General features: G+C 36.6%; 1 protein-coding gene and 1 long non-coding RNA gene across 2 annotated transcripts in view; one reads left to right on the top strand and one right to left on the bottom strand.

Moving 5' to 3' along the window:
* LUZP2 (leucine zipper protein 2) overlaps positions 1 to 22,545 on the bottom strand; it is a 155,915-nt gene that overhangs the window by 12,106 nt on the left and 121,264 nt on the right. Inside the window, exon 9 of the mRNA XM_038137851.1 lies at positions 17,695 to 17,859. Coding sequence (XP_037993779.1) covers positions 17,695 to 17,859 — 165 coding nt within the window. The remainder of the gene's footprint in view (positions 1 to 17,694; positions 17,860 to 22,545) is intronic.
* Positions 3,617 to 12,968, top strand: LOC119701316. Its single transcript, XR_005257060.1, has 2 exons — positions 3,617 to 10,857; positions 12,261 to 12,968. It is a non-coding gene; the product is annotated as an uncharacterized LOC119701316 (long non-coding RNA).

Genomic DNA, 22,545 nt, shown 5'->3' on the forward strand with positions numbered 1-22,545 from the left:
TATGCCCATTTTGATGAACTTCAAATACTGAAATCATGGAGTTTGTCCAGAAACACATTTTTTGCTACTCTAGGTTTCATGAACCCAAACTGCAAACATTCAAAAACTACCTACAGCAAAGACTTGCCAGCTTGTCTTTGGTGTGCTGGCTGCACCTGTCTGCACTTTGTGATATATGTTTGGCATGTTGAGTGAGGCCAGTCTGAGACATCCCTCTGCACTGGGGTTGCTTCTCTTTAGCAACCTCCACCAAGATTACTAAGCAGATGGTCTGCCAAGAGGCTAAAAATAAGGAACAGCTTAGGCTGGGGTCATCCCCACTTCTCAGTGCACCCAGTTTTGTATTCTTCTGGGACATGCCTTATTCTTTTGAGATGGAAATTGCTTTTGTCATGCCTTGGAGGTCACAGGTTGCTCAAGAATTTGTAGCACTTACTGTAAAAAACAAGAAGTTTTGTACATAGCAAGTGGATGAAGTTGTCAGAGCTTTTCTGGGCAAGGTGCATCGATCAAGAGCTGGAAACATCAGCTTTCCAAAGTCACTTCTGACTGCTGCTGGAAACCAGGTCTGTACATTGCACACACACACACACAGGCCAGCTGCCACGTTAATGCCTCATACATTAATTTTGGCCAAGGAAAAGGTGCTAAACCTATAACCTTTTCCTTCACTCTTCTTTGAGGAGCATCATTTTCAATTACAAAAGTTCACATAATTTTGAAGTGTATTATAGACTTTTGAGTTATCCTCCTTGCCCCACAAGTTTCATAGAATCATAGACTGGCTTGGATTGGACAGGACCTTAAAGAACACCTTATTCCAAATTCAAGACATTGTGAAGCGTTTGAGTATCTATTATACCTTTCCACAACAGAATTCACAGACAAATATGTAATTGATATTTACATATTGATATATAAAAAGAAAAATAATTGTATTTGTTTTCTTTATATCCTGATTAAAAATCTTCCACAGTAACTCTCATGAAAAAAAAAAAAAGTCAATACAAAAAACAGTCATAAAACTACATATTTCTATAAGTGAGGGTCACTGGATATGTATGTACATATATTTTGGCATGTTTTAGAGTAGAGAGAACTAGCTTTTCTCCACTGCGTTGTCAGTATTATTCAATAGTAAGTAGGAGAGACATACTTTAGTTTTTATATCTATTTAATGCACATCTGCAGAGATAGAATTTTATAGGACAATTCCTTTTAAAGGACTGCAAATTCTATAATGTACAAGATCTTTAAACTTCTACATATTGCTTCTAAAGTAAGCATGATTGCCATTATAGTTATTTCCGTTTTTTTTCCAATTTGTACTGTATTCAACTATCTTTAATGTGGAAATTAGCTGCTTACTTTTGTGTCAACACTCAGCATTGAGCATGGGTCTAAGTTTTGTGAATATTCTAGAACAACCCTACTCTGAACAGAAGTGGAAACTGCTAGGATATATTCAACATGGATACCAAAAGATCACATTTCATTTTCTTCACATTTCACAGACCTTTGTATTGGTTATGAAGGAGTTTCTCCAAGATGAACATCCACAATGATCTCAAATAGCTGAACATCCATCAAAGTGTTTTCTTTCAAACAGTTCATTTGGGATGATAGATGAGATATCTAGATGTCAATTTCCTGAATCATTCTTTTCATCTACGAGTGTAGAATTTCTCCTCATACATGCAACTGCCTCATAGCAGGATATTATGTTAGACATGATATACATTATTAATTTATATTTTTGCTTTATAAGTCTTCTGGGGTCCTTTATCTCTTGAAAAAAAAACTATTCTAAAAAAAAAAATAAATTAAAAGTTTTGTTTGTCAAGAGCTAGAGAAGATACCAGAGTTTTCAAACACTATTTGTAGTATTTCCTACTTAATAAGTCTTCTACTTTAAGTCTCCTTGGGGGAAAAAACTAGTTCCTAACCACCTCAAACCGGAGGATCTCATAGCTAACTGAACATGCTTTCCATATGAAAGCTAGCTCGTAGAGAAAGGATGAACTATCCCTGAACTACAGCGAGCTGGAGGATGTCAGTCTCTGGCAGAGACCAGAGCAAAGCATCCTTTCCAGGGTAGTCCAGCATGACATGCAGCATACTCGCAAATGTGCTCAAAGATAAGAAAGTACCACAGAAACAGAAGATAAAAATAATAATAGGTCACCTTCCACTAGTGATATACGGAATGTATTTGCATTTGCAGTATGGAGTGGAAGTCTATGAACTATTCACAAGCAGCTAGTATTTAAGTTTACACTCAAGTGCCTCCAGGACAGCAAGGGGCTGGTAAAGGAGAAAAGACTCACAAGAGAGGAATGCAATTCTAAAAATGCCTAGCTACACACACAAAGAAGTTCCATGTGTTTGTTATTGTGCATGGAATTCTGCTGGTTTTTTTTTTTCTAAATTAGCTTATTTTGAAAGCATTGCATATTTGAGATAATTTCAGTTTTCAAATAGAACCTTACACCAACACTTCCAGTTGCCTCACTTCCTTGGCAGTGAGGCAGTATCTTATTTGTATTTTCATGCAGCTGAGGGTGTGAAAGCCCTTGTGAAAATGTATACAACCATTGTTTTCTGGATCAATAAGAGCATCTCTGGGAGGATTCATTGTACCTCAGTTTTCAACAGTCAGGATGATGTATTTACTTCTATTCAACTGCCAGAACAAAAGAGAGAGTATCTAAGTCACATGCTTAGACAAAAATAAACAAAAGGAAACAAATCAGTTCTGGTAAGACTATAGAAGAGAAAGAGATAAAATTACTTAACTGAAAACAGAATTTAGAAATACTTTTTCCTTTTACTAACCTTGTGGAAGTCATAAATAATTTACATTAAACTGTGGACAAAACATCATCATCTTATTGTTGCATAGCATATGTTGGTATGAAGTATGGAGACAATGAAAACCTGAAATTATTGGAGTCAGTTGTTTAGATTGGCTGCTCACAGAAATTCTCACTAAATAGAACCCCACATGTCACACAGTTTTGTAGCCTAGTGAGGTTAAATATTTACAGCCCAAATTATATTTTAATCAACAATGGCCAGCAAAAAAGAATCCAAGTTGTTCTAAGTAGTGCTTAGTGCACACATTACTGAAAAAGTGCCGCCTTACTACTTACAAACAAACTAAGCAAAGAAAATAAATAATTTAAAGATTGATACAGTGTGCCAATAATTAAACTAACCTGTAAAAGTCTGGAATTTATTAATAGCCTACCATGGAGGATATTCAGGTGTGTGCTGTGTACAGGGCAATTCCACTGCTACACACTTTTGAGCAGTTACCAGAAATATTCTTAATAAATAAGACATCTTCAATTTTCTGCAGATAACAGAACTGAGATCTGCAGCTACACACATGTGGAAGTACTCTAATACAAGAAAAATTACTGACATTTGCAAACAGATGCTATTCCAAGATTACTTGAAATTGCACACCACCACAAAATCCAGCTATTCATCTAATGTTCATCACTGAACATTAAAGTTTTCCAAATGATACCATTTACAAGAGCACCTGTGCTCTGCAATTCGCGTCTTCCAAATTTCTCATTTATTACCTGTAGTAATTAGGCTATTGTTTACCTGCTCTATTTTTGTAGAGGATGTAATTGCAAACTGAATTTAAAGCACACTTGGCTTATCATTCTGCCAAAACCCAAACAGGCTTTCTTTCGCTAAAAATAGCCAAAATTGTTCTTCATGCAGCAAACTCAATCAAAATATGTTAATATAAATACCAGATTAGAATTTGTACATATGTAAGAATGTGTAAAATGAGTCCATGGAAATGGAAATTACATCTTGTCAGTAAAAGGCAACACAAGATTTCAGTCCTACCATCAGCAACACTTTATTCCATAAGAGCAACCAGTGAAACTGGTGAAATATTTGCTTTCTATGATCATCTGTAACCAGGTAGGTGTTCCCACAGCTGTCTACAGCTTCTGTCTCATTTTAATCATTTGGTTGATATTTAAAGAGGAGAAAAGTATCTCTTGAAAAGCATCTATATTCTGAATGTTTACCAAGATACAAAAGCTTGTGCCTTAAAAACAACAACTAAATCACACTTCATATAATCCAGTTCGAAAATGAAACGAAGTCCTCTAAGATCTCTACTACATTACACAACAGGAGTCTTCTGACTTTTATAGGTAAAAGAAATGCTCTATTGCTGCTCGATTCACATTCTTTGAAGTCAGCTGGGCTAATGATAAAAATATTTGCCAAAAGCCAGTGCTGCTTCTAATAATGTAGCAAGGTGTGATCTGAATACATATTATGGATTTGGAGGAGAGCTTACTTCTGTGGGAAAGCTGTTAATGACACATTTGGGGTTTGGTCCTGAAAGCCCTAAGCACAACCACAGCAATTTCAGTGGAAGCTGAGAAGGCTCACTGCCTCTACAAAAAGGGAAGGGCTTCCTATAAGACTTTCCTTGCCTCTATTTATTTAATCCCCAAATGCAGCATTTTTCTATGAAATTTCTGTTCTGACATTTTCCTGAGATGAATTTTCCATCCTGGCACATGCTTTAAAGAAAATGTTTGTGTAGTATTACAGGATTGGAATCCTGAGTTCAGATGTCATGACACTATAGTTGGCACTTTTTTACTTATCATAAAGTTATACCACAGTAATTTTTATAAGTAATCTGATAGTGTGCTGCTAAGGTCCATGGACATCATTTGCATACATATCTCAAGAGAACGGGGTCCTAAAACCTTTATTTATATTGTGTAGGCATGCATATGCTGTTGGATATATTTAAGAGCATAGACATACCATTCCTAAATTGCTTTCAAGGCACTTTACTGCAGCAAATATACTTGAGCATATACTAACTAAATAAAAGGAAAAGTAAAATAACTCTAAATGGCAAGGAGAGAATTACATTTATTACTGAAGGCTCTATGTAGCTCACCCAGAAATATGGCTGGATTTCCCACACAACATATCAAGACCTTCTTGAATTATTTTTCTTTCAAAGGACTTTGTAATAAACATTTGTCATGCATGTCATTAATCCTTCTATTTAAATTATAAAGTTTTAATTTGTTATTTTCCCTAGTCAAATAAAAAACTGGGGCAACTTGAGAAATAATTGGCTTTGCATGTAGCCAAAGCTGTATCTACTTTTGACCCCCTGTATTTATTTAATGGTTCAGTTTTGTGGAATATTATCTTTGCTACAGATCTGATAAAAAAGCATTTCGATATAAATATTTTTATAATATTTCTTTTAAGGCAGGATAGCTCTACTATGGTTTTCTGCCTGACACTAACAAAAGTGTCCTTCAAGTCTCATTTCGGAATATAAACTTCAGATTTCAAGGTCTTCTATTACTGTCTGGCAGTATATTACACAAATTATTTCATTCAGGAGATCTTTCTAAGTATAAAAAATGATTTGAAAATATTTTCCCCAATATACCTTGAATACTATAGCCCTGAATATGCAGCAAGACTGCAGAGTCCCCTACAGCTAGTCCCAGTACCTCCAGAACACTCCCACTGTTCTGGATATTGTACTTTCTACCTACTTATACTGCCACCTGCAAACACCACCCGCATTCATAAGCAATTTAGCAGTCAGAATAGCTAAAGAATTACAAAGATAGATAAAGAGCACTGTGCAACTGACCTATGCAAATCAGAGCCTTGGGGTAGCTGAAAATTCATCACCTAGGTAGCGCTACTCACTAAAATAAACAAAGTGAAGCAAAACCCCACGCCCCCAACCAACCTTCCACAACCCCAGATAAGAAGGACAAGATGGCAGAAAGCATCCATGGTAAGGAAAGGGCATCCATAGCAATATTAAAAAAAAAGAAAGAAAATGAAAGAGGCATTGGAGACAAATGATAAGTTTAGAAAAAGGAAACATGGTATGTTTTGATAACGTGTCTGCATGTCACTATCAACAGCAGATATTCAGGCAATGCTGTCTTCTTGTCTCCTGGTCTTTAGTTTTTGCTTGTCACATAAATCAAAACCTAATTGGAAAAAGCATGGATCTAATAAGAATCAGCACGCTTGAAAGAGCTCACCTACTATGTTTTGCAGTAAACAGTGCCCCTGATTTAATAAATGAGAAAACAGAAGTACTGCATGGCAAAATGCAGCACCAATTGATTCGTGCAAATAATAGAAATACACCTTTGTTTCATTCAGCTGCCCATGCTGCATTTTACAGCCCTAACCCTACTCAGGGGCAAAAAGTGAACAACAACTGTCCACCAAAATTAAGAATCTTATGGCAAAATACAGAAATAATTCCATCTCCAAACACATACAAGTCTTCTTTCAGGCCCTGAACACGAAAAATGAATGAATACATTTTGGGCTTCCTGAGACTTCACACATCTAAAATAAAAAACAGAAAAAAAAGGGACTGAACAAAAATCAACATGGCAAGTAAACTGTGGTTTACATTCTGCATAGGAACAGAAAAACTTTAGAAATACACTGTAATAAAATCTAAAAAAATAATAAATATCCAACTGCAAAGCACAGATTGCACATCATTTGTACAATAAAAACTGTATAGCAGCAGGGTAAACCTGGACAACCTGGACTTTCATTTGTATTATGTTTGCATCATAAGCCATGATATCTATCCCATTAGTATTTTACATTTCTCTAAACCTCCTAGCATTTTGGGAAAAAAACTGTTGAGAGAAAAAAACAAACCAACCACCAAAACTCCTTCAATAAATAATATATACATTTTAATCTCCAAATGATGTATCTGGACACAGGCTGGGGCTGTTATGTCTGCTTGACAGAGATTTAGACTTGCTTGCTGTAGCTGTAGCTGAAGATCTACAATTAGCATGTGAGATATAGTACACTAAATATACTGCAAATATCTAGGCACAGTATCATTGAAGTTGAAGAGTCGCCTTGGCCAAGTTAAATTGCTCTTGGTCTTTATGTAACACTTTTACTGCCTTTCAACAGAATTTTATGCAAGTCAATACCTTTTTAAAAAAGCTAGGCCATGTGCTTCTGCTATTTTTGGCTCTAAATTCACACAGAAACAATGTTATGCAACTCTACAGAGGCTAGTTTAATCTTAAAATCATGCATTTGTGATGATTTTTCACTTTTTCCTTCCACTCGATCTGCAGTGGGAGTTTGACTTTAAACTTTTCTGTCTACCCTTGTGATTTTCTAGGGGGTGTTCTGCCATAGCATGACAGAAATATGAAGGAAGATAAAGCATGGAACCACAAAATCACACTTTTTTCCTCCCAAATGTCTCATGATTCAGAGATACAACTATTGCTATTATGACAGTCCAAACTATGGTGTTACATTCACAACTAGAAATGGTGAGGAAGGCAGTTGGTTCCCTCAGACAGATCTATCTGTCTGTCTGTCAATCTATCTATCTATCTATCTATCTATCATCCATCTCTACATATCTATCTCTATATACATATATACAATATTTATATTTGAAAACACATTTTGTTGCTCTTCTCTGTTTGATTCAATGAGCAGCTAATAGAATTCTGACCCAGGGAGGAGGCATCTCTAATCTAACATTCATTGATTAAAACAGTTTCACAATATTGGTATTAGTGAAATGACTGAATAACTTTCCTCCTATTAATTTTTCTTCCTAGAACAGCAGTGTCCAAAAATTCATGACAAGTTTGTTGTTGGTAGGGGAACAGATTTTCTTCATGCTGTGTGAGAATCACTGCTGTTTGCTGTACAAGCACAGAGAAACTGCTTTATACAAGCAGAGCAAAACAGATTGTGAAATTCAGTGCTAATTCAAAGCCAGACTATTTGATTAGAAAGACAATAATACAGAAATCAGTACAGATAAATAAAGACAGTAAGAACCCTAAAAACATACAGGTAACTATTGGTAATTTTCATTCTAGTTGCACTTAACTGGTCATAGATCTGGGTAACAATGAATAATAACAAAAACCACCTTACATTTAGACCAGGAATAAAAATCTTGCAATTAAAAAATGCAAAATAAGCATCCTATTTGAAGCCAGAATAATTTTAGTTTGACCTAGTGACTGAAATTTCAGTTACAGACATTCCTTCATGGCAAAATTTATGCCAAGGACTTGAAGAAGAAATTTTGTATTTTCATGAAGAAACAGAATGTCTATGTTTAAACACTTGTAGACTTCACTCAGGAGCTACAATACAGGAGAGGCGATACATAAAAAGTTCTAAGACTTAAATGAACACATCATGAACTAAATGTAGCGTCCCTGTAAAAGGGAGTAAAGAAACTGAAGGTATTAGGCAAAAATCTTTTAAGTACTTCACAGATGTTTAGGGATGGGTGTAGAAGTTTTAGATCCTATATAATAGAAATTAATTCATTTATTGCTGGTGAGTTTTTAGTTGTACTGACAAGCACCGTTCATGATCTGCTCCAGGCCACATATGCCTCAGAGGTCTGCTGCCAGAGAACCACGGAATGATTTGGATTGGAAAGGAAAGGCTCTTGGATTGGAAAGGAAAGGATCTTAAGTCATCTAATCCAACCACCCTGCCACCTTCCACTCTGAGTTGTGCAAGTGTCCCATAGGGACACCTTCTACTAGACCAGGTTGTTCAAAGCCCCATCCAAGTTGGTCTTGAACGCTTCCAAGGATAGGGTATTCACAACTTGGGCAATCTGTAGCTACACTCCTGCTGAGAGCTTTTGTAATGAACTGGAAAACTCTGAAAAAGGCAGCAAAGGCTGCATAAAGCAGTGATAATCAGAAATATAGAGTGGCATGTTGCTGTGGCTAGAGTTTGCTTTAGAGAAGCTAAGCTGCTCATTTTCCTCCTTCAGCTGTTTCTGCTACAGTTTCTATCAGCTGGAGCTGGACTGTTCTGGATGATAAGGACAGCTAAATTACAGACAGCTGGGGTTATTGTTTGTACTTTATTACTGTATCACAAACATAAATTTATGAAGGGAAAAAAATAAAAATTGTAAACCTCTCAGTTACCTTCTACTAATTATTTGAAGTGTTCTAAAACTGCAAAAATGCATTTCTGCTAGAAGGCTGTCACATATTTCTGAATTTGAACAGTCCTGCTGCCTAAATAAACAGCACACTAGTACATAAAGTCAGCCAAGATGAATGCCATTCAGCTGTGATATATTGGCTTGACAGGGAAAGACATTTCCATGCAGGCTGTTAAAAATAAAAACTTCATCATTCCATGTGTTTGGAAAGAGCTCTACTGACCTATTTAAATAATAAATAGTAATGGGGTGGACAGCAAAGTCAGGTGGCACTAGGAGTAGTCAGCAATGATGATACAATATCAGATGCTAAATTATTCCGTAAGGAAATTTACTGTCCTGTAAAATTTTATCTGTTCAGCTCTTTAATATCTAAAAATGAAAATATGCTTAAGGTAATAGAGATTAATGGATTGTTAGAATTCTGTCTAGCTGACTGGATTTCAGAGTTACCTAGCCATTTTTTTAATTCAATTTTTTTTTTCATTATGAATGTCCATGTACTAACAGGCAAAATCTGGACTTCCATTACACTGGATATCAGCATGCAAAATAGGAAAAGGTCTGAGTTACATGTTTATAGCTCCTTTTCTGCTGAATTTCTGCTACTGAGGTCATGGATGAAAGCATTATGTAGGAGTTTTTATACAAGTGGTAAAATGGTAGAATAAACTTTCAAAGTGCATACATCAAGAATTGTATAGATAATCTTTGTGGCAAATATGCCAGGTGAGACAAGATGTCCACAGGGGTTTCTTCTGTCCCTAATGTGTACGAGGATATTAAAAATTCACAGCATAAAGCAACTATTAGTGATTCCAAAATATGGCATCGGAGAGTGGGGGTAGACAACAAACCTTTTTTTTTTTTAGTAGCTTAGTTGCTCATGAACACTTATGTCTAATGCCAGAATAAAGTTAGCTCACTTCATATGGATCATTTCACTTCAGATTTCTTCTAATAATCATTTGCTTAGCAGTAACTCTAGATGTCTTTTTTAAATTTATCTCTAGCTAAAACACAACGAAAAGGAAACAGAATTAATTAGGTTTGAAAACATACAGTTTTCTTGAATACTCATGCATATAATAAAGATTATTACTAGTTAAAAAAACTTGTAAGTTTTTATAAGTCAATTATCTATATTAGAATATATTTAATCCTGTAATTTCACATTCCCTTATTAATAGCTACATTTTTAGATAATTTCTTCTTATAGAGTGGGCACTTTCAAATACCTAGTACTTTGTAGATGCAAAGCTCAAGGATTGCTAGAGATACGGGTATATGCTCTTGCAAATACATGTATATATAAACTGCATGTATAAATACACCTTCTGCTTCATTTTTCCACCACTTCTGAAGTCTTAAAAAGCACCCTTCATCCTTCACTGTAGGGAAAGGAACTTTCTTTCCTATAACTATTAAGATACTTAGCATCTTCAGTTGCGTGTGGGAGGTTGATGTTACAATACTTAAGAAACTGAAGCCACTAAATACACACATTTATTCAACAACACTTCATTTTCTACAGGCATCATAAAGAAAAAAGCAATTATCCACAGGATAATGAACACTGTATAACATAACACTCAGAGCAGCAATAATACACACCACCAGAATACACTTTATAGGCAATTACAGACTTGCCAAATGAATGAAACAGCTATTCAAGTTACAGGCACACACATGAACATCTTTGTTTCCAGGAAGACAAAGCCAAAGATGCTCCACTCTGGATGAGGTACAGACCCTAGGAAGAACAGCTTGGTGAATCTGGAACCCTTCTGAATCATGACCTGTATTCCATAAATGGGGTCACTTGGAGAAGTGCTTTTTCTTTTGAGGCTTTGACTTTCTTCAGCAATTCTGCTTGAAAAGAGGCTTTTTTATTGTTTAAGTATGGTAAAGGATTTTTTAAACCCCTCTACTTGCCTGTTTATTTAAGATCCTTCTAAACTGTTGCACTTATAAAAAATTACCTGATGATATAATAACATGACAAGAGTTCCATCAACAGAGATATGGACTATTGTCTTTCAAAAGATATAAGAGAAAAGGATTTAATAAATAATTTATAAATTACCTCCAAATATGTAATGAATAAATATTTAATAGTAACTAATTATATTACTCCACTTCAAACACCCAATTTTAGCACCTTCCAAATAACTTTCAAGGATTTGAACCAAAATACACTTGATGTTAGAAGTTTTTTGTTGCAAATGAATGTCTGCTTTTCCATTATATGAGAGCACATTCCTTCAGACTAAAGGACATTTAATTTACTATTTTTTATTTTGCATTTTATCTATTATTGTTTTACCATAAAATAATAAATCTAGAAAAAGGGGGAGATCAACCATTTTAGAAGACAATGGGATTCCAGGTGTAAGGCAGTAAGTAGTATTTTACATTGCTCAGGGCTAAATTGAACTTAAATGGCTTGGATTCAATCACTAGTTCATTCCTCAATTCTTATGCCGTATGATTCAATGCAATACTTCCAATCAAGTTACTAGAAAATTCCTAATAATGGCCAAAATGCTCAATGAATGTTTTCTTTATGAGTATTTTCCAAACCACATCTTTGCTCAAATCAAAGAAAAGCATCTTAACTGTTTCAACATAAAACAATTTAACTTTCTCTAATGTTTCCCACTCGGTTGCCTATACACATATCAAGGCAAACTTTGTAGGATTAATAATATATATTTTATAAAGGATACATGCATTAATAATTTTCAAATAAATCTTCAATATATCTTTGGGTAGCAAAATTCCTTTGGGAGTACTTTCAAAATACACTCTATTTTGTAAACCCCTTAAAATGATCTGTTAGCTCCTCTGCACATTTTCTGTGTTCATTTACACAGTACATCCATAGAAAAAATTGCTAATATTAAAAAAAGGGGTTACTAATGTGCGACTGCAGAGACACATAAATTCAGTCTTATTGTCATTGCTCATATGCACATACTTTTTAACAGAACTTGTAACAAACACATCACCTAGGAAAGTCAAAGGATGAAAAATATATGACTATTTTTCTGCTAAATGCAACTTCAACTAAAATTAGAAATAGTGTACATTTTACTAATCATCTCTGCTCTCACCAGGCAAAAAGAAAAAAAAAAGAGAAACTTAAAAAAAAAATCACTTGATGTGAGTAGGTGAGAAAAGATCTGTCTAAAATAATAACATCTGAAAAGTAATTAAGGGGTCTTCTCTGCTTCTGATAGAGAAAAAGCTTGTCCAGGAATCTGCTGAGCATCACAGCAAGCTTGAGGCTGCTCTAGTTTGGGGTCCTGGCTTTAGACTGAAGCAAAATTAGGTAAACTGGATGTATGCTGTAAATGCTAATCCACAGGTCCATGTGAGACCATTCACCATACCTAACAATCTGGATTTTGATGTTATTTAAAACATTTCTTAAGAAATTTAAATTTTGTCTTTACATATACCTTTTCAACCACTGTCAAGCACATTATGTAATAGATTATGGGAGACTGTATTGAAACATCCGAGAGGTAAAGAGTTAATTAAAAAAGGATATTTAGAGGGAGGTTATGGAGTAATTTTAATTTACAGGCAAACAGATCTGCAGTTAACAGCCACAAAAAGTGCAGCAATAAACAATTAACAGCTACCTCTTTAACCCATTAGCACATTGCTAATTTCAGAGGTGAACCCTGACACTCTGCAACAAAGAGGAGTGAGGTCAAATAGTTAAAGAAATGAAGATAAAGATCATGCCTCTAAAATTTGAAAGAAAAGGATATTGTGTGTGTGTGTTTGGGGGGGTGGTTAACAGACTAAATAAGAGATACCAGCTATTTATTTATTTATTTCCATTTCCCTTGCTTGTATTCAGTTGAAAAAACAACAACAACAACAAAAAAAAAAACAAACAAAAAACCACCAAAACCTCCTCTAAAGCTAATTTGCTATCAATATAATGTACTAATAATGAAGACTTCTGTAGAGTAAGTAATAAACCCAAAGAGCTTTAGGTCTCAATTTCATGGTCTCTGGTGTTAAACATTTTTCCAGCATGTAATAAAATTTTATGAAAAATTAGGAACAGAAGAAAAAGAGCTGTAGAAAAAGTTCTGTGGAATCTTTATGAGGCAACAGCAAAAACATAATCTAATGTAAATTTCAGAAATAAAAGATATGAGCAGGCGTTGCCATAACCTTGTGAACCACCATTAACATTAACACAGGATTATAGCTGCCGTCTAGATGATCATAATGAGAATAAAACTCTATTAGCCCAAAGGCAGCTATGAAAAGCAGAATAGGAGAGACTTACATGAATAAATAAGTCATGCTAGTCATGCATTTGCAATTAAATTACCTTCTATCTATTTAAAAACAATATTCTTTCTCCATTAGCCTCACAGACACTCACAGTACCTGACATTTCTGAGGTAAATATCATAGGAGACATGTATTCCTTTGTCTTTGAAGTTGAATCCTAAACAATGGATAGCATAATTTTTCAATGCCATTTTATTCTTCGAATGTTTATGCATTAGGAAAGGCTTATATGATTGCATGTCATTACTGCGCAGTACAGAATGTGTCTGACTCTACATTCAGTAATTGCCTTTTTTTGTTTTTAATTACAGTTTTCTAATCCCCTGGTTAAACACAATGATCTACAGGTCACTGAAACTGCAGCTTTTGGTGATATCATTAACTGTGGCACAAGTAAAGCTGGAGGCAACAGAAAAGTTCTGAGGTACCAGCAGCTGACTCCTAAGACCTAAATGGAGCACAAATCCATACACTGCCCTCAATACTCCTGCTGTTCACTTACAGCTGGCCATAGAGAGAAACTGCAAGGTCCACCACCAAACCATGTCCCCAAGCACCTGTTTTTTATAGTATATATCTAATATAAAACCACATATATAATATTTTGTGCTTGTTAGGTTTTCCTTATGATAAAGTTATGAGGTCACATGTTATTTTTACCCCCAACTGTGAGCATACAACTCTTTTCAAATAATAACCCTAATTACAGAATTACTGAATCACAGAATTAACTAGGTTGGAAAAGACCTTTGAGATCATCAAGTCCCATTCCATTCAGCCTGTATTTTCTCCATTGTACAAGGAATCTGATGTGGCACTCACAGATTGTCTTTCAACCTATGCTATGTACAATATGGGAATGGGTGCTATTGTTTACAGTTTGAAATTCAAGCGCATTTCCACTCTTAGAATAGTGCAGTTCACAAAATACACAAAGCCTGCAGGGTGTTCATAAACAAGAAATTAATTTGGGGAATACACGGAACAATGTTTCTGCATTGGGAAAAAACACTGTGGAACAAGCTATCTATATTTTGGTATTACTGTGTTCCCCATGACTTTTGTATTCAAGCTCAGTACTGGAAACAGAATTTTCTTGTTTCACTTTTGATTTTGGTTTGCCATTACTTTTCCACAGTGCTGCTAAAGCCCGTTTTGTTGTATTTGGAGTACAGGTATCTTTACACAGCACAGCCAAAGATATTATTACAGTTTTTGGTTTGTTTAAGGTGTAATGTTAACCTTTTCCAGAAAGAGGAATTAATAGAAATGGAGTAAGAATGCAATTCCTCCACTAGCTCCACATAAATTCACAGAGTTTTTTGTCATGCAAAGACTAAGTGCAGAAAATGCATCACTAGGTCTTCAGTAGCAGTGCTTTGATCCTCTGACTACCCCAACCCACATTTCCATGGCTAGCAGCCCATTCAATGTTATGATTTCCATCCATAAACTGCTCTTTAAGTATCCAGGTCCCTAAGCATTCATCTGGAGGATAAAAAGGAAAACAGAGTTTCAGTCCTCTTTTGTTTTCATTTTTCTCTTTCATCACCACCTCTGTAATGGGAATGAGGCAAGAAAAGTGCTGCAACAAAAGACAGATCAACTCTCAGCTAGTTTGGAAGCATTTTCCACTGGCAGAACATAGAACAGCTATTAACATTACAGTGCAAAAGAAAGTATATAATAAAAGTAATAGTCAATAATACAAAAAGATAAAAATCTCCTGGTTAAGGATTAATGATCCACCTTTTGGTTATGTTTGATTTTAGTTGTGTCATTGAACTTGTAATCACAGAGCCCTAAATCCATTTGTCAATGTGTACTTTCAGCACCAGTGTTGTGTTATGACAGGTATATGACAGGCAAAATGTCTTTGAATTGAAATATTAGTGCAAATTAACATGGTAAATTCTGTATTTTATATTCTTATTATGCAAATATTAATTTATTGAAGACATGTCAAAAAGCAGACCTCAGACTTATACTGCTTTTGATCACTTTAAGATTACTTTTCCTTGATTTAAATGTAATAATTTCTCATCACTACACAATTTTCCAGATTAATGAACTATCCAGAACAACAAATATATTTTGCACAAATTCAGGCACTTAATAATGCCCTGCTTTGCACACATTTTTAAATTGAATTTTCATATCACATTCTCTAGAAAAAACAAGATGCCCAAGTACTTTCTTTTCAAGAAATGTGGCAACTTGCTTTCCTAGCTATCCTTTCTACACCAGGTTCCTGGGCTAAATATCTCTAACAAGCTCTCAGGTATCACGGTTACCAATAATGAATACAAATGCACAACCTGCTTATTTGGAACTTTTTTTTTTTTTTTATGAGGAAGCAACCCCATCCCAGGGATAATTGCCCCCAGGTGGTACAGCTATCATACACTGTATGATTTATCCTTCCATGGATTTAAAGTAAGTTTGACGTTTTAGAAAGTAATTTTTAGGCTGGAAGAGAATATCTTAAGATATTTACCAGACAAATTATCATTTGTTGCCTGAAGGTGAAAGTGCTGCTTATCAGACATGACAAGATGTGTAAGTGCTGCTCATCTTAAGCTCCCACTTTCACGTATGATAACACATTTAATTAATCACATACATTTATATTCCCCCCAAATACTAGCCTGCTATATCAAAATATTTACACAAATCTAATAATAATGAAAAAGAGAGCTTTACTTTACATCTTTATTTAAGAGTAAACTGGTGTTTGTCAAAGGGGAAAAAAAAACCAAGGAGAAGATATAAAACAAAGGGTATCAAAATAAAAAAAACACCTATACAGCTCAAGTGCAAAGGGTGACTGACTAGATTCTTTAACAACTTTTTTTCACAGTAGCAGATTGCATTAGTTTTATAATCACAGATAATACAAGGATCTTTAATAATCAGGTGTCAATGTGTGGAAGAAGTGGTTTGCAGACCATTATTCTTTCAGACATTTTCACGGCATATGCCAAGCGCAGAGAAATATGAGGACTGCCTATTAAGAGGCAGTTTAACTTATTCAAGCACTTCTGGAGACAGAGGAGTAGAGGCTGGTTTCTCAAAAGGCTACAGCAGAGAAGTACTGACATATTTTATCAAGTACCTTAAACAAAAAATCTATTATGATAATTAAAAAAAAAAGAAGGAAGAGTATTCTGTATTTCAGTCAAATATCAAAAATCTAATTCTAATCTTTATTCTGTATTCTCGTGTCCCTATATGTAACATCAAGGAGACCCCAAAATCTTCAAAGACTCTGACCCTAGATCAATGTTAAACAGAGACATACTGTCAATATGAGATATTGAGCAAGATAAACAATTCTACAGCCACATTAATTAGGAACAATATGCCCCTGAGATCCCAGAGTGCTGCTCAGCTTGCACAACCTACAAAAGAAAAGTCTGCCATCCTGTAGAACACAGATCCAGTGAGCTTAATTTAAATGAACACTATCATACCCACGTGCTGCTAATAATTAATACAGTGCTTTTTTTCCAGAGGTAATAATTTTTGGGACTGATGGTTTCTTCCTGCAAAACAGTTCCTATTTTTATTTCAGTTTTGTAATGAAAGGAGGACACTGAAGTGTCCTTCAGTCATTCTGTAAAACTTCCTTTTCACTGAAATTACAGATCTCTTCTAGATCTGATCTATTCAATCAGTTGAATTCAGGAGCAAAATGCAACACTGGAGATGAAAATTACTAGGACAGTTGTTAATCAATGTAAATCTTGACTGTATTATAATGTTTGAATTTATTGGCTCAAACCAGTTTTCATCTTTCTCTTTCCTCATGCTTTTTCTGAAACTGCCCTTCTCATCTTGCAAGACTGGAATATTCCCCATTCCCTACTGTCAAGTTCATTGATCCATTTTGGCAATTTTGATTTGGGTGTCCCAGATTACTTTATGGTTTTTTATTTCTTTATTTTTCCACTGAAAGAAACCGTGATAAGCAATCCCATATTACTTTTTAGTGCTGTATTGCCACAAATTCACTGTCAGTGCCTGACAGGTAAATGATCCTATGAATTAGCACCCTCATCTATTTTAAATGCAAATCCATCTTCACTGTAGATTTGTCGTGCAGACACGATCCATTTACCAAGTGACAGAATTTTGTTACTCAGAAAAATGTAGCTGCTTCCCAACTAAAAAACCAATTTATTGACATCAGAAACCATCTTAGAATTATCCTCAAAATTTGTCCTAATCTTCCAATGAATTTGAAATCCTCCTTAGTTTCAGTTTGATGGTCTTACAGGACAAACTTTCAAAGATGTTAAAAAAAGCCCCAACCAAGAGTGAAATCATACCTTGGTGCTTGTCACTTGAAATGGAGCTTTGGAGCCCTTTGCATTTGAGGAAGTCAGCTTCTCAGCTGGTTTTGAAGAGATAAGATTCATTGCTGGAGGCTCACTGCGCAGAACAGAAGACAGGCAAAGCTGCACAGTGTCCTTCAGAGCTTTCAGCTGTGACTCCTGGGGAAAATAAGAAACCATCATGTCTCTGAGATGGGCTGTGATGAACACAATGGCTTACTTTCTCCATCTGCACTAAACCAAACACTTATGAGTAGCTGCTGCTTCTTCTTACTGATGGAAGGAATTAAGACTGTCTAAAGCAGTGTTCTGATGTCATTAGGTTACCGTACATTAGACACCAAACTGCCTAGGAAGTCACTGCACTCTCTTCCCATCCATTCATGCAGTTTTATCCACATGGATTATTGCAAATAGTACTTAAATATAATTTTTTAAAAGAAAATACAATTTACAAAATATCATACAGTGTCCAGCCTTTTATGCATAATATATACAGAGAAGTCGTAAGTATTGCAAGACACAGACTTTGCATGGAGTTTTGTCTATAACATTTCTAATAATTGGTATTTTTCCACGTTTTAGATAGATTATAATCCAACTAAAATGTCTTCCCTCATGGGCATAATATACTTTTGCACTATACAGTAAAAAACCATAGGTCTTTTTAAGAGTTAAAAATATATTTGTCCAGACCCACTACTGTCCATTAAGCCAAAATAAAAGCTCTAAGTGGTGAAGTGCTTGAGACTCATGTTAGAACATTTGAATTTTACTCCCAGAAACACAGACACATACAATAATAGAAATAGAAGTCTGTAATTGAAATAAGCTGAGAGAGCAAGAACAATGAGATAACTACAGCAGTGAGGAAATAATATTTTAAATCTTTGTTTCACCAAAGCAAGACATGTGTCAAATGTTAGCCATTGAGGTAACTTCTTACACTCACTTCAGGGGGAGTTAGCAGCATTTGACATTAAAAACCCCTAATTTCTAGGTTTTTTTCTTTTTATTAAACATGCACCTGTAAATACAGAAGACGTTCATGCTTCAATCATCAAAGATTTTTTTAAAGGTACATAAATCAAGGTATACCATGGCAAAAGCTGGTGGAAAACATATGTGTGTATGGTGGAAAATGTGGATATAACATTACACACTACATATAAAGTATGTAAAATATTACATCTAAAATAAAAATATTTCATAGTCAAATTAATCCTAAGCAATGGCATACAGAATGTTATAGTTTATTTTCTTAGCAAATATTTTTGAGAACATGACAAATATTTTGTTTTACATCAGATAAACTCCCCCTGAACTGAAAGCAGGGAATGTATCTCTCAACTGGAAAAAACTAAGTGTTTCTTAAAAAAACAAATAAAGCCAGTTACTAGAGTGTATTTCAATAGCAGGACAAAAGACAACAATAGAAAGACCATTAATGCAGAGCACAATAGGAAAAATTAAAGAAATAGGAGATGGAACATGTCAAGACCTGCCTCTTAAGGCAAGTCGGTAATTCAGGTTCTGGTTAATAGATCCCCTGGGGCAGATTAGAGTGAAAAAACACAGAATTATTTGTGTTTTACATATGTTTTATTTTAGAACAATTTGGTTGCAATGGAAAGCAAATATGTGTTTTGGTTATTACCTACAGTAACATATCAATATAAAAGCATAGAAATAACACTTGGTATGGAAGGGAAGGGTGAAAAAGAAAGAAAGAAAGAAGGAAGGAAAGAAAGAAGGGAAGGAAGGCAAAGAAAGAAAGAAAGAAAGAAAGAAAGAAAGAAAGAAAGAAAGAAAGAAAGAAAGAAAAAGAAAGAAAGAAAGAAAGAAGAAAGAAAGAAAGAAAGAAAGAAAGAAAGAAAGAAAGAAAGAAAGAAAGAAAGAAAGAAAGAAAGAAAGAAAGAAAGAAAGAGAAAGAAAAAGAAAGAAAGAAAGAGGAAGGATAAAAGTAAAAAGATATCACCACCCATGGATCCAGTAATGAGACTTGATCGTTGCAATTTTGATGTCCATTGTTCAAAGTGATGTTCACAGTTTTGTTTCCTCAGAGATGAGGGAAAGCCCACAAAACATGTAGTTCAATGTTTAGGCTTATGTGGGAGTGCCCAGGGTATCTCTCCTGAGGGAGCAGTTTACACTGTCTGGTGCAACATTGTGGATAATGGAAGGTCCCAGAAAGAGTCTGGGGACACTCTGGGCATCTTTGATGGTTTATTCCACCTTCTAAGACATGACAGCTGCCTCTCACATCAGCATTGGTGAGCCAGTTCTGCCCCATCAGAAGGGGTGAATACCCTCAAGCCCATTGAATGTCCTGTGTGAATCTGAGTGTTCCCATACCTTCCCTGGGGAGAGGAGTTTTACAACTGAGCCAATCATTCACAGAATTCACAGAATGACTGGGTTGGAAGAGACCTCCAAGATCATCGAGTCCACCCATGTCCTAACACCTCAACTAAACCATGGCACCCAGTGCCACATCCAGCATCCAGGGATGGTGACTCCACCACCTCCCTGGGCAGGCCACTCCAGAACTTTATCACCCTTTCTGTAAAAAACTTTTTCCTAATATCCAACCTATATTTGCCTTGGTGCAGCTTGAGACTGTGTCCTCTCGTTCTGTCAGCTGCTGCCTGAGAAAGAGACCGACCCCCACCTGACTACAACCACCTTTCAGGAGCTGTAGAGAGTGGTAAGGTCACCTCTGAGTCTCCTTTCCTCCAGGCTGAACACCCCCAGCTCCCTCAGTCATTCCTCACAGTGTTCCCAGCCCCTCACCAGCCTCGTTGCCTCCTCTGAAAACGCGCTCCAGCGTCTCAATGTCCTTCCCAAACTGAGGGGCCAGAACTGGACACAGCACTCCAGGTGTGGCCTCACCAGTGCTGAGTACAGGGGAAGAATGACCTCCCTGCTCCTGCTGGCCACTCCATTCCTGATACAGGCCAGGAGCTGTTGGCCTTCTTGGCCACCAGGGCACACTGCTGGCTCATGTTCAGCTCTCGACCAGCACCCCCAGGTCCCTTTCTGCCTGGGCACTGTCCTTCCTGAGCACCATCCCCAGCCTAGAGCACTGCAGGGGGTTATTGTAGCCAAAATGCAGGACTTGGCACTTGGACTCATTACACTTCATCCTACTGGACTCCGCCCATCCATCCAAGTGCTCCAGGTATCTCTGCAGAGCCCTCCTACCTTCCAACAGATGGACACACGCTCCCAGCTTAGTACTGTCTGCAAATTTACTAAAGAAAGCCTCAATCCCCTCATCCATGCCATCAATAAAGATACTGAACAGAGCTGGCCCCAGCACAGAGCCCTGAGGGACACCCCTGGTGCCTGGCTGCCAGCTGGATGCAGCACCGCTCACCAGCACTCTCTGGGCCGGCCATGCAGCCAGTTCTGAACTCAGCAAAGTGTGCTGTGCGAGACAGTGCCAAAGGCCTTGCTGAAATCCAGGTACTCAACATCCACAGGTACACAGCCTTTCCCACATCCACTGGTTATAAAAAGAGATCGGGTTGGTCAGACATGACCTACCCCTCCTAAACCCCTGCTGGCTGGGTCTGATACCCTGGCCATCCTGTGAGTGCTGCGTGATGACTCAGGATAAACTGCTCCAGGACCTTACTGGGTACTGAGGTCAGGCTAACTGGCCTAGAATTACCAGGATCCTCCTTCCCACCCTGTTTGTGAATGGGCGTCACACTGGCCAGCTTCCAGCCGTCTGGAACATCACCAGTGAGCCAGGACTGCTGGTAAATGATGGAGAGTGGCTTCCCAAGCTCATCTGCCAGCTCCCTGGGATGGATCTCATCCGGTCCCCTGGATTTATGAATATCCAAGCATCTCAGCAGGTCTCTGACTGCCTCCTCTTGGATAATGGGGGGACCATTCTGCTCCCTGACACCATCTACCAACCCAGGAGGTCAGCTGTCCTGAAGGCAAGTCATCTTCTCGCTAAAGACTGAGGCAAAGAAGGCGTTAAGCACCTCTGCTTCTCCTCATCTGCAGTTATTAAGTCCCTCCCACATCTAATAAAGAATAAAGATTGGTCTTATCCTTCCTTTTACCATTGATATATTTGTAAAAACATTTTTTATTATCCTTTACAGAAGTTGCCATTTTAAGTTCTAACTGAGCTTTGGCCTCCCTAATTTTTTTCCTACATGCTCTAGCAGCCCCCTTAAAAACTTCCTGAGAGACCTGACCCTCCTTCCAAAGATGATACATCCTCCTTTCATTCCTAAGTTCCTCCAAAACATCCTTGCCCATCCATTTATCCATTTGACTCAGGGACCCTTTAATTTCTAATTGGCAGCAGAAGATACTAGCATACTTCTTGTCAATGTAACACATCTTTAATTCTAACTTTTACAGTTAGTGACTGCACAGACAGCATAAATCACCATTTGTTATGGTTAAATGGGCAGAGGTAGCAGACTGTCTAATTTTACATGATGATATGGACTCAGTCAATCTAGTCTGATATGACCTTAGTGCTTCCTGCAGATTGCACCCATCTGAAATCACTCTCCTCTCATTCCAGAAATTTCTCTGGATAATTTCTCATCCTCTCATTTCTTAATCCTGCCATCCAGTGCTCATTCTTTCTTGGCTGCAGCCATTCCAATTTTGCCAATCCAAAGGTAAAAGAAGAACAATTTGTTTCCATCCTGTGCATAGCATAATTCAATATTGACTTTGCTGATAGGAGATATATAAATTAACATCACAAAAGCACAGGTGAAGGACACACTACTGGAACCAGGGATGTAGTTTGACAAAGTTCTCTATAATCTTGCATAGATGTGATTGTGATCAAAATAGGCTGCT

Source organism: Motacilla alba, chromosome 5, assembly GCF_015832195.1.
Source record: "Motacilla alba alba isolate MOTALB_02 chromosome 5, Motacilla_alba_V1.0_pri, whole genome shotgun sequence".
Classification (NCBI taxonomy): domain Eukaryota; kingdom Metazoa; phylum Chordata; class Aves; order Passeriformes; family Motacillidae; genus Motacilla; species Motacilla alba.